The sequence below is a fragment of the Lactuca serriola genome, chromosome 4, assembly GCF_051521515.1.
Source record: "Lactuca serriola cultivar US96UC23 chromosome 4, Lser_US96UC23_V15, whole genome shotgun sequence".
Lineage (NCBI taxonomy): Eukaryota > Viridiplantae > Streptophyta > Magnoliopsida > Asterales > Asteraceae > Lactuca > Lactuca serriola.
This window is the reverse complement of record NC_136411.1, coordinates 113,685,787-113,698,521: the sequence shown is the minus strand read 5'-3', so window position 1 is coordinate 113,698,521 and position 12,735 is coordinate 113,685,787. Positions and strand designations below refer to the sequence as shown.

Below are 12,735 nucleotides of genomic sequence, written 5' to 3'. Positions count from 1 at the left end.
CTCTCATGGACGTAGGTCACTTTGACCGAACCACGTTAAATATCATGTTCTTATGATTGACGTTTTTCAAAAGTTTTGTGAGTCTACCGAAGTTTCTGTTTTGATATTTTTCTGAAATGCTTAACTTGTTTATTTGTCACCCAACATGTAGTTTCATTGAAATTCATATTTTGGAGTCTACCATTTTTCCTACCTAATGGGTCCTTCGAGTTCCCATCAAATTTAGTTTCCTAGCTTGGTTGTTAAGTTATTATAAACTTCCGTCTGGATTTAACATAGACCGAAGGGGGGTTGAAATTCCTTATATTTTATGTATGGTTTGTGATGATAAAGTTGAGAAGATATCTCATTTGTTTTTTTCGTATTGCTACTACTCTTTTAGGTCAAGTAACTAGATGGTGGAGTATTTATATTATCATGCTTACTTGTTATGGAGATTGGTTTTCTTGGTTTGTTTCTCACCATATTCGGAAAGGCGCTAAAGAATACGTCGAATCTATTTTTCTTACTATGTGGTGGTTCATTTTGGTTTTAGAAATAACAACTTTTTTGGTAGGAGTTGGTTGAAAATGAAAAATCCTTTTGATAAAATTGTGTCCCAATCTTTTTTTGGATTACCAATAGGAGTACGAGGCCAAATTTGAAATTGGTTGGTTGGCTTGATGATCTTATATTGCTACTTTTTAATGTTCTTCGTAGTTTAACTTCTTGTTAATTTTTTTGAATGAAATTCTAGTTGAAAATGTATTACTTTTCATAATTTTAACCGTAATATATGAATTAATCAACTCATTAATAGAGATTTTTCACAAATTACAATTATTTTATTTATTTTCCTATTACACACACACACACACACACACATATATATATATATATATATATATATATATATATATATATATATATATATATATATATATATATATATATGGCTAGGTTATAATATGGATGAACAATTATTGTGCGGACGTGTGGACAGTGTTATTCTATGAGAATTACTAAGAGAATAAGTTGTTTAGTAATGCGAATACGTTTGACCGTACAAAATTATCGTCATTTTCATACATTCTCACTAATTCTTATTCATATTTATTTTTACACATCGTTTTTAACTCATTTTCATTCTGACAGAATACGACCAAATATACATTTTGACAACATTCTCACAGAATGAGAATAATAATAAAAAATTTATAATAACCTTATAGACGGTTTAATTTGTAAGAATGTGTGATAATGACAATAGTTATGTAAAATTGAACGTATTCATATTATCAAACAACATATTTTCTTTGTCATTCTCACAAAATAGCACTGTCCACACGTTCGCACAATAGATGTCAATCCACATTTGAACCTAGCTCTCTTTCTCTCTTTCTCTCTCTCTCTCTCTCTCTTTATATATATATATATATATATATATATATATATATATATATATATATATATATATATATATATATATCCTATGGAGCATCTCCTACTTAGGTTTATTGAAAACATATTTACTAGACAAAACTTCAAAAATAGTCCCTGTGGTTTTTGAAAATATCAAGTTTAATCTCTAAGTTCAAAAAACCTCACAGATGGTCCCTGTGGTTTAATAACTTTTAACAAACAGACCCTTAGTCACATAAAAAGACTAATATGCCCTTTCTATTTCTTCTTAGAATTTATTTTACCTAATCCTATTTAAAAAAAATAAAAAGACAAAATAAATAATTCATTAGGCTCGCTTTCTCTCTCTCTCTCTCTCTCTCTCTCTCTCTCTCTAAACATAAAACGCACATCGTCTTCTTCATCTGTTTGGGGATTTGGAAGAACGAACAAATCGGAAGCGATGAGAAGTTCCGATGGTGGTCATGTAAATCGCGAGGAGAGACAGAGCCGTCGATCTCCGGCGACGCTCTGAGGCTTTAACTTGCATCATCTCCGGTTGAGAGCTAAGGGAAAAGGTCTCCATCTTCGTCTGTTCGGAGAAGCTGAAATCACGAATGGAAGGCTGCGATCAGGAAGCTCCGATGGTGGAGTGTGGTTCTGCAGTAGTTAAGCATTCATAAGGGAGGAAAAGGTGGAGACGGCTATAATGGTGGAAGAGGGAAGAGCAGTCGGTTTTTCCGATAAGCTCCTTCTCGGCTGATAGCTCACTCATCCGAGTTGTGGCTTCAATTCACCAACAGTAGGCTGAGAGAAGAGGTGCTGGAGGTGACGGAGAACCAAGTGAGGATGGGCTGGGGAGTTGTAACAGCTCGCTAGTTTATCATTTCTTTTTCCTCTCACTTTAACGAAGCCAAAATCGAGGACCACTGCAAACGAGGGGATGTTTTGAGTTGTTGATAGATAGGGAAGAATGTGGGAGGAAGGAGAGAAACTGAAACAGGGGCGGCAGCCATGGTTCGTCGGATTCTTTCCTCACGAACACCACCACTTGCTATTGTTTTCCATTCTTGCTTCTCCCTTCTCGATCAGACGAGGATCGAAGAACTCCCTCGATTTCTACCTTCGCTCAATTTATGCTGGTGTTGTTGCTTTTAGGATTGATTGTCGAAGCAGGAGAGGGAAAATGGGGGTTATTGGTTGACAAACGGTGGCCAACGTTGGTGATTCACATTTGATACAGGTGGTTCTATGGCGGAGTAGTGGTGGAGCAGTGGTGATGTTTAAAAATCAAGCTATTGGGGCTATGAACTGATGTAAATGAAGTGCCTATTTTTTATCAGTCAAAGGGTGTTGGGGATTGAGTAAAAGAAGATGACAAAGACTTTCACGAGAGAATCCCTTTTCTATCAGCTCCTGCATCTGTGTAGAGAAATCATGCATATCTAGAGGAGCTAACCGATACGATGCTTTGGCTATCGAAGCCACGCTAGAAACCAAGTCAATACTAAACTCCACCTGCCTCTCCGGAGGCACTCCACGTAAGTCGTCAGGGAACACATCCGGGTATTCCCAAGCAATCGACACATCATCCATAGTCGCCATATCCAAAACAACCCTACTATAGATATCGTCTGGTTGTAGCTATTGAACATAGAATCATCCCACACTAAGAGGTCTCTCCTTGAACCACTAACTCTACCCCACTTGGGGTCTGAATACATACCTTTTGATGGTTGCATTCAATCTACTGCTCTATTGGGGCTTAACCACTCCATCCCTACAATAACCATGTTCTCGCACAACGGAATAGGAACCAAATCAATCGGATACCGCTCATTGAACGTCTCTAAAATACAACCCTAATGAACCCTCGATACCCGGACAGATCGTTCATCCACAATCTCAACCTCTAATGGACAATCCAGCTCCCCCGGAGCACCAACAAACCTCTTGCTAAGCTCAAGAGATACAAAAGATCTGGTAGCTCCCGAATCAAACAATACCAAAGTAGAGATACCGTTCATGAGGAATAATCCTAAAATAAAACACACAAATATAAGCAGACAAATCAATATAAATAAAGAGATAATCAGAAGATACATACCCCATCAATAAATCAGGCGCTGCACGAGCCTCCTCGACTGTCAGCTGGAAAGCCCTGCTACTCGCAAAAGGCACATCCTCCTTGCCCTGGTGGCCATTCGTAATTTGAAGAGTCGTTGGAGCAAGTGCTACCACTGGTCCCGCTGCTACCAAACTCGGACAATTGACCTTCTTATGGCCCCTCTGATTGCAATGGAAGAAAATCAGGCCAAACTTCAGGATAGTGGGGGTAGTAGTAGTGCAATCCCATCTAATATGACCTGTCCTACCACACTTGAGGCAGCCAGAATCACCCACCATGCACGCCCCATCGTGCATCTTGTCGCACTTGCCACAGTAGATCCGACCCTATTGGCCTCTCGATATCGAATCAAATACCTTCGGCCTCTTGCCCAAAACCTCTGAACTCTGAACCTAATATGGCTTCTTCTTCTTCTTCTCCATCTATAAATAAATCCCTCTCTCTCTCTCTCTCTCTGTGGCTCTCGCAATCATATCATCAAGTGTCTTGCAACTGGATCGGCTAAAAAGTTGTCGGATATTACTCTTCAACATCTCATGGTATCTCGCCTTCTTCATTTCCTTATTCACCATATACTGCAGAACTAGCAACGTCCTTTCACGGAACATAGCGGTGATCTCAGCCACCGTCTTAGTAGTCTGGTGGAGATCCTGAAACTCTCGCGCCAACTGTTGGACCACAATCACAAGTGCAAACTCGACTCAAAATCTCGTCAAAAAATATCCCAAGTCATGGAATCAATCGCCTCGCCTCCTAAGGCATGTTCTACCTCCTCCCACCAGTCTCGGGCTCTGTCTTTCAAAAGACAGGAAGAAAGTCTAACCTTTTCCCCATCGGGACAACTGATAGTGTGGAATGCATTAGAGACATCCACTAACCAACGTTTTCTCGTGATCTGGTCCTTCGTCCCGAAGAACTCTAGGGCTACACATGCCCAAAACTCACAGAAAGTCAAAGTGTAAGCTCCCATCATCGTGACCATCTCAAAATGGAATGAGCCCAAATGCTCCTCTAAAACAACCATGATACCCTCCTTGATCGTACCAAAGATCACATAAGTCTGCTCGAGTATGTTGCGGGTAATCTCAGAAGAAATGAACTCCCGCATTTGATCATCCAACTTTTCGGCTCCAAAAAATCGAAACCGAACCCTCACCAGCATCATAACCAATACCCGGTCTTCCTTGAAGGCTTACCATACTGAAAATAGACCATTCAAACCAACAAAACATATATATATATATATATATATATATATATATATATATATATATATATATATATATATATATATATATCAAGGAGTCTCATACTCTACAAGCTTCCTGGTATCATTCATTTGAATCGACATCTATCTGTACGTTCCTCAAGGATCGCTTTGAATCCTCCAAGTCACTCCTTATCCATATGTACAATCCTCAACAAGACAAGAGTCCCAACACTATATCTCTTCCTAGATTTTCCTAGGGCGACCACCACACTACTCTTTGCCATCATCTGTAGAAGTAACTCCCCAAACACCCTCTAACTAGCTCATGAATACAATTACATATCACCAACACCAGATAATTCTTCGAATGAAAGGTCTCACACTACAATCGTTGGACTCATACAAGAGTTGTGCAATAGAGTTAAAATATAACCTTCTAAAATTATTTAGTTTCAATAATATGTAACTGAGCATATTTGCTTACTAGTTAGCTGAAGTTAATGGGAACTCCTAAAAGCATAAAGCAAGCAGCATTCGAGCATTGAGTAACCGGAACCTAACATAACCTAAACAGGTCATCCTATCACTAACTGATCAGTACTAGCATGCAAGTCTACAAGCTCATATAACATGCATAGAAAGGCATCTCTATTAGATCCTTAGCCCTAATCTAGTATGCAATTCACAGATTCACAATTCAAATCATAACATAAACATGTATGGGTATTTTTGGAAAACTTATTTGAGCTCGGTCGATTGCATGCATCACACCCCTTACTTTTATTAGAAAACTTTTTGTGTAAAATATTTTGTTTTCTGAAATTTTTTCCAAATCCTCTATTTGAGTGCAGACACACCCGAGAGTACGCCTGAATCCCTCAAACCAAGGCTCTGATACCAACTTGTAACGTCCTAGAAATTAAGGCTAAAAGTTTCATTTTTAATTTTAATAAAAATCATCCTTCAAAACATATCCATAAACCATAATAAAATCCAAGTATGATCAAAACATCCAAATACATCTGAGTAAAGTAAAATGTGGAACAATCATGGTGTGTGCAATGCGATCACCCCGAGCTCTTCCCTTTCGATCCGGAAGTACCTGAAACATAAACTGAAAACCGTAAGAAATGAACCTTAGTGAGTTTCCCAAAATACCATAAATCATACATATCAAACATATAATGGGCCTTGTCCATCATCGGGCCCCGGCCAACATCGAGCCTCGCTTGGTGCAGATCTTACAGTAATAACGGACCCGCCTGGTATACATATCAGATATGAACACATGAAAAAAATACAAAGATAAGTAGCATACAATATAATCATCAGGCCCCACCCGACATACATATCATATATCATACGTGCAAGAGTCATGCAGACAACTAACATCCTAATCAAAATAAACCATGGGCCGACATTGGTGCCATCGACCCGCCAAGTACAGTGAGGAAACTCACCTCAAACTCCTGAATCTCTTAGATGAATACTCAAACTGCTGAGCCAGAAAAATCCCCGCACTCAAACGACCAAATAATATCCAATCAATAATTGGGTTACGACCCAAAACTGGAATCCTAGTCCAATTTTACAACATTCAGGGTAAAAGACCATTTTACCCCTCCTATCTTGGCCCAAAATCCGAGGCCCAATCCAATAGCACCAAAACACCCACTAAGGTCAAACTTCCTAATTGGCTCAAAACCCCTCATTGTCCTGGTTCTAATAAGTCTCAAGGCATAGCCATGGCCCAAAATCAGAAGGCAAGCAGCCTAAATGGCCCTGCACTCTTCTATCCTATAAACGACCCAAATCGAGAAAGTCAACCAAGGTCAACGACGGCTGACTACGCCCGGCGTACTCAAGCTTACGCCCATCGTTCTACAAGGAATCCTAGTACATGGTGTGTACGAGATGGATACACCCAACATACTAGCAAGCGAGCCAAAGTCAAGGACCGGGCAACATACGCGCAACGTACACATACATACGCCCAACATACGTTCCCATTAAGCACTTTTCCATTAAGTACTTAATACTTACAACTAAAAGCTCAAACTTCATATCCAACTCTTATCCAATGTTTTAACCCATAAATTCATGAACTTGGAGCCTTTATATGGCTCAAAAAAGGACACAAACCTCACTTTTAGCATTCTACTTTCACCATAATGATCTGAACTCATGCATGGTTGATCCACAACCATCAAGATGCTAAATTTATGGACTTAGGACCTCAGAAACATCAAGAAAAGAAACTCCTAACTTCTGGAGTGGAAGAAATCAACTAGATCTCATCATATGACCAAAATGGGACCAAAACTTCATAAAGACTAGATCTAAGCAAACAAAGAGCAAGTTCCAAGCTTTATACCTCAATGAAACTGGAAATGATGTGAGGAATCTAGATCTACAAGCCCTTCTTTGATCAATGCTCCTTCTTCCAACTTCTTCTTCTTCAAGTCTCACCAACACACACTAAAACACACACAAGAGGGGTCAAATCTATTCAAAAGGGGTTAGGGTTTCGAAATGTGACTGAAAGGACTTCGGAGGCTGATAAATGAGAGATCCAAGGTTCATAATGTTGTTTAAATAGGGTCGAAACCCTAAAATTTAGGGTTTTTCCTCTAAATGTGTACGCCATACGCACGAGGAGTACACCCCGCGTACTACAAGTTTGCCGAAAATGGAAAAACTGCCACCTAGGGACTAAATCTACAAACTAGTAACATACGAAGGGTAAAAATGAATGTACCTCGAATCAGGTGTTACAATCTCATGAGTATTTTTTGCTTAAGAATATGAAATAATCAGTGACTGAGATCTCTAAGATATTCATCGAGAGGGCATTATTCTGCCCTAAATACGCATCCTCAGAGCATGTACAGATGAATCGTTACTTGAGTATACTCAAGATTGAGATTACGGAGTTAGTGGAGAACACCTAGTATCAAACTTTGCATAATATGTAGTCGAATGTTAGGGGAAGATAAATTCAGATTGAGACCAAGAGGAAAAAGAAGAGGCCAATCCCAGTTCATTCACAATCGGCGACCAAGCGGTTCAAATCCACTAAATCAAGGTTAGGAGCAATGGATCAGAGGAACCTCTAGTGTGGTAAGTGTGAGAAGCTTCAGGGTAGGGTGTGTCGATCCTTTGCATGCGACAAATGTAGCAAAGAAGGACACTGTGGTAGGAAATGAATGTATAGTATGCGAGTTTGATTTCATTGTGATCAGGTGGGCCACATCAAGGCTAAATGTCCCCTTCTCGTTGCATGCTCAGTGCATAAACCTGCATCTTTAGCGTGGAAAATGTTAGATCGACGTCAAAGGAGAGCTGAGGTTCGTAAGTTAGAGGAGAGAGCTTGCCATCTTGTAGCAGAGGATTCGGGAGCATCGACTGTGACCACTAATGGTATGTTTCCAACTATATTATTTTATGCTTATGTATTGAGCTTTTCTTTTGAGTTTTTTTTTCGCGGTGATTGTTATTTTATGGTTTCATTTTGATTTATACATTCTTAAGTTTTTGGTAAACTACAGTGATGGGGTTTCATAGACTCAGAACTTTTAACTTGACCCTTCTACATGCTCTTGTTTGACGAAGGTTTTGGCGTTGAGTTAGACGGTTCAAAGGACTATTTTATTCCATTCTGATTTACTCAAGACTGGTATTATCCAAGTTGGGTTGGTTTGGATCTGTCATCGATGTGTCGCTTACGTTGTGAAGATTAGTGAATTCTATGTGAGGGAGAATGGAGATTTTACAGTGGGAGAGTATCAAATCGTTCGAGCGTTTTCCAGATTGCTCAAGCTGAGGGTATTTTCTTGATTGCATAATCTTCAGAGTCCTACGTTGGTTCTTTTATCTATATTGTTGTAATTCCTTCTGGTGGTCTTAGTTGTAGGTTGCATAGTTAATGTCGTAAGGCATTTGTCATGTCCTATGTTTTAGGATGTTAGGGTTTTAGACGGAGGACTGTGATGAGGACCTCCTTGTCTGTTCTTGTTTGATTGGGAGTTGGGGATTCAAGTCACAATCCAAAATCATGATAAGGATAATTAAGTTTCATTAGTATGGTGTAGGTCGTATTGGTTGTCGGATTAGGGTAAGCCCGAGAGTCATTTGTGTTTTTTGGATAGGGTGAGCCTGAGAGTCGTTAGTGATTGACGGATTGGAGAGATCCCGAGAGTCATTAGTGGTTGACAGATCGAGGATTGCCAAAGAGTTCTTAGTGGTTGATGGACCCGTTTGAGTGAGAATCGTTAGGGGTTGAAGGATCGAGGTAAGCTTGAGGATCACTAGGCATTGCTGAATTGGTGGGGTTCCTTCATAGTGGTAGATAAGTAAGTAAGGAGGGTAGTTTTCAGAATTACATGTATTAGTTGGATCCATGATCCAAGAATTCTAGTATTGGTGAGTCGCTCTAATGCTTGGCTTGTTACATGGTGCTCCGGAACTTTATATTTGCCTTGAAATTGGGACGTTACAACAAAATTGCAACAATATATATGTGGTATGTCGAAAATTGTCATTTTGGTCCAAAAAGTTTTGGACTAGCACACTAACATCACTGGTCTAAAACTTTAATTTTGTTGCGAGTTCGGTCCAATTTGTTTTAAATTAGCTTTTAATGACTATTTTACCCTTTTTATTTTTAATTTTTTTTTTGTTATAGAAATCAGAAAATGAAAAAGAAAATGAAAATACACACCCCACCTCCTCTCTCTACAACACCCATATTCTACCTGATTTTTAACACAAAAAAATACCACTACCACCACCACCAACTACCGAAAGCGTCGACACCATCTTTTTTGTGTAACCACCGTCGATGCCACCCTTCTGTTGTTTGGAAGACCACTACCGAAAATCCTAATCTACTTACAGCGCCGCCAGAGTTTTTGACATGGATCTGAACTCCAACAACAAAGGTTGTGGCGGTGATGGTTTTTGACGTATATATGAACTTCTAACGATGGTTCCTGACATCGATTTGAACTCCAACGACACATATAGGGACTTCTGGCGATGTAGAAGTAGATTTGAACCTTTTCATCAGACCAAACTCCATAGATATTCGTAGATCTAAAAATTGAAAGCGGCGTTGTAACTCGACTTCGCCGAAATAATAGAGAAAGATAGATTTATTGAGGGTTTTTAGATTGACGAAGAGGGTTTTTAGAGTGACAGTGAGAGAGATAGATCTGAAGCGCTCCGATGTAGAGGGTCATGTCATCTTTCAGATCTCCATGGAGCTAGGTGGCGGCGGTGAAACCGTAATCGGAGAAAACAAATGACGACGGTGGCGGCGGTGGTTTCTAGTAGTGGTGGATTCCGACAGTAGCAGTGGTTTCCAACAGTGACGGTGATTTCCGACTGTGGCGGTGATTTTCGACGAACAGTAAAGAGAAGGAGAAATAGAAATACAGTCTATGATGAGAGAAATTGGTGGGTGGGGTTTGGGTGAGTTAGTAGGGTTATTTTTATAAATGAAAGTAATAAAAAGAAAATGAAAAAACAAATAAAAAGGGCAAAAATGTCATTTCAAGCACATCTAATTTTGAAATGGACCAAAGCGGCAATAAAATTAAAGTTTTGGACCGATAATGTTAATCCAAAATTTTTTGAACCAAAATAACATTTTTCAGAAAAACCAGAGGGACCATTTTTGTAATTTTGAAAAATCACATTGAACAGTTTCGACAAATTTGACAAGCCAAACATTACATTCAGGTAAACAGGAAGCAATAACAAATATTTACCGTCAAACATTTATGTTTTGAGTTTATATATAATTTTCATTAATCCTAAATATGATTCTTGTAATTTTATTCAACAGATGTATAATATGAAGAGAAAAACAAAGACAGAGGAGTGAAGTTGAAGTCTCTCTCCCTCTCTCCACCTACTTTTAAGATGAGACAATAATCTCTTACTTTTTTCTCCTTGTCTTAGTTTCAACTCCTTTCTCTTTACCACTTCATCTTCTCTCCTTCACAACACAATCACACAACACCTTCATCAATGGAGTTCGACATCCAAAACCCTCTATCTCAAGACCTTCAACAATCCATTTTCGCCATGGAATCCGATCACCTTCCATTGTTAAACTCAGATCTTGACTCCGATCATCATCTCCGGCGACAAATCATCAACCTTATCTCGATTTTCTCTCAAAAACTCAATCATCCATTTGTTTCCTACCTTGCCATCAATTACTTCCATCGTTTCCATGCTGTCCACTCCATTCCGGTGATGATCGACATTAGTTCTTCAAACGTTTAGATGAGTTGTGTAACTTTTCCTAACGGATAGCTCATGTGTTTTGTAGGGAGACAAGCCATGGATCTTGAAGCTTGTTGCAGTTTCTTGTGTTTCATTAGCATTTAAGATGATAGGAGGAGATTCTGGAGTTCAGGTGATTGTTTTTTCTTGGTTAATCTTCATAAAGATTTGATTTTTGATGTGGGATTTTAATATTTTTCATGAATGTTTATTTGGATTTGCAGAAAGATGATGAATTGATGTTTGATATTGGGATAGTGGAGAGGATGGAGTTTATGATCCTTGGAGCTCTTCAATGGCGAATGCGTTCGATTACTCCTTTTGCTTTCATCAAATTCTTCGTCTCTTTCTTCAAACTCCGAATGTCGTCGTTCGATGATGATAATGCTAATGATGATGATCAGTATCATCATAATCATCATCATCAAGCCCTTAAAGATCGAGCCACTGAAATCATCTTCAAAGCTCAGATTGGTACACAAAGATCGAATCTTTTTTCATCACCATTTCGAATTAATTAAACTAAACTCATTGTCTCGAAATCATTGCATGAATGCAGACTTAAAGCTTTTGGGTTTCAAGCCATCGCTCATCGCAGCATCTGCTCTTCTATGTGCTTCTCATGAACTCTACCCATTCCAATTCCCATACTTCAAGAACTCAATTTCAAGCTGTTCATATGTAAATGAGGTAAAATAAACAAACAGACAATTCATAACACTCAAATTTTCCACATCAAAAGGTGGTCAAAGTCAACAAGTGCTCATCATGAATAATGAATCTTTTTCATGACCTTTTTACATTTGCAGGATGAACTGTTAAAGTGTTACAGTGTAGTTCAAGAACTTGTGATGGATGGTTATGAATCAATGCTCAGCTGCAAAACCCCCATTAATGTTCTTGATTTGGACTACTCAAGCTCAGAGGATACGCACAGTAAAACTGATGAAGATGAAAAGAGAGGATTAAAGAGGCTGAAGATGAGCACTTTTGGCAAAACCCCTTTTCAGCTTTCTTAGATTATCCGATTTGTAGAGAGAGAAAGACTATATTTGAGAAGGGGGGGGGGGGGGGGGGGGTTATGGTGTTGGTTTCTTGGAGAGTGACACAAAGCTATGCTTTGGCTTAGCTGTGTGCATAGAAAAAAGGAAAAAAGGATGGGGAATTGGAGGGAAGAAAAGGAGAAAGATCTTGTGCCATTAAAGAAAAGGAAAAAGAAAAAATAAAAGAGAGAGAGAGAGAGAGAGAGAGAGAGAGAGAGAGAGAGAGAGAGAGAGAGAGAGAGAGAGAGAGAGAGAGAGAGAGAGAGAGAGAGAGAGAGAGAGAGAAACAAAAGAACATAAAATGTATTTTTTCTTAATTATGTTTGATTTTGTTGGAAAGACAAAAGAGTAATTGGTTTCTTATTATTCGTATTTGTTTTTTTATTAAGTCAATAAATATTATTTTAAAAATAGCAAATACGAAATAATAATTAATGATTTTTGACCAAATATGAAAATAAAAACACGCTATACTCGATAGTCCTTGTAACTCATTACTATAATGTGTAGTGGTTGTTATAAACGATAATTTATTTCTATTAAAAACAAATACAATAATCAAAATCTTGAAAGATAAGACAAAATTAAACTTTGAAAATAGTTGTGATTGTTGGGTCGCGTCGGGGAATTAAATTTGTATGCCTTCCATGATGGGCCGGGTCGGAAAAGTATCAAAACAC

General features: G+C 38.6%; 1 protein-coding gene across 1 annotated transcript; it reads left to right on the top strand.

Annotated features, from left to right (window-relative positions):
• The first annotated feature begins 10,596 nt into the window (after window positions 1-10,596).
• Window positions 10,597-12,071, top strand: LOC145102352 (putative cyclin-D6-1). Its single transcript, XM_079039740.1, has 5 exons — window positions 10,597-10,979; window positions 11,059-11,145; window positions 11,237-11,486; window positions 11,572-11,702; window positions 11,822-12,071. The coding sequence occupies exons 1-5, from the start codon at window positions 10,752-10,754 to the stop codon at window positions 12,029-12,031; spliced, it is 906 nt and encodes a 301-aa protein (XP_078895866.1). The 5' UTR covers window positions 10,597-10,751; the 3' UTR covers window positions 12,032-12,071.
• Window positions 12,072-12,735: the final 664 nt, after the last annotated feature.

Excerpts from the sequence above, each read along its gene's own strand:
- LOC145102352 (XM_079039740.1), top strand. The coding sequence starts at position 10,752 with ATGGAGTTCGACATCCAAAACCCTCTATCTCAAGACCTTCAACAATCC. Across the intron at positions 10,980-11,058 it reads ATGCTGTCCACTCCATTCCG|GGAGACAAGCCATGGATCTT; the intron begins GTGATGATCGAC and ends TGTGTTTTGTAG. Across the intron at positions 11,703-11,821 it reads GCTGTTCATATGTAAATGAG|GATGAACTGTTAAAGTGTTA; the intron begins GTAAAATAAACA and ends TTACATTTGCAG.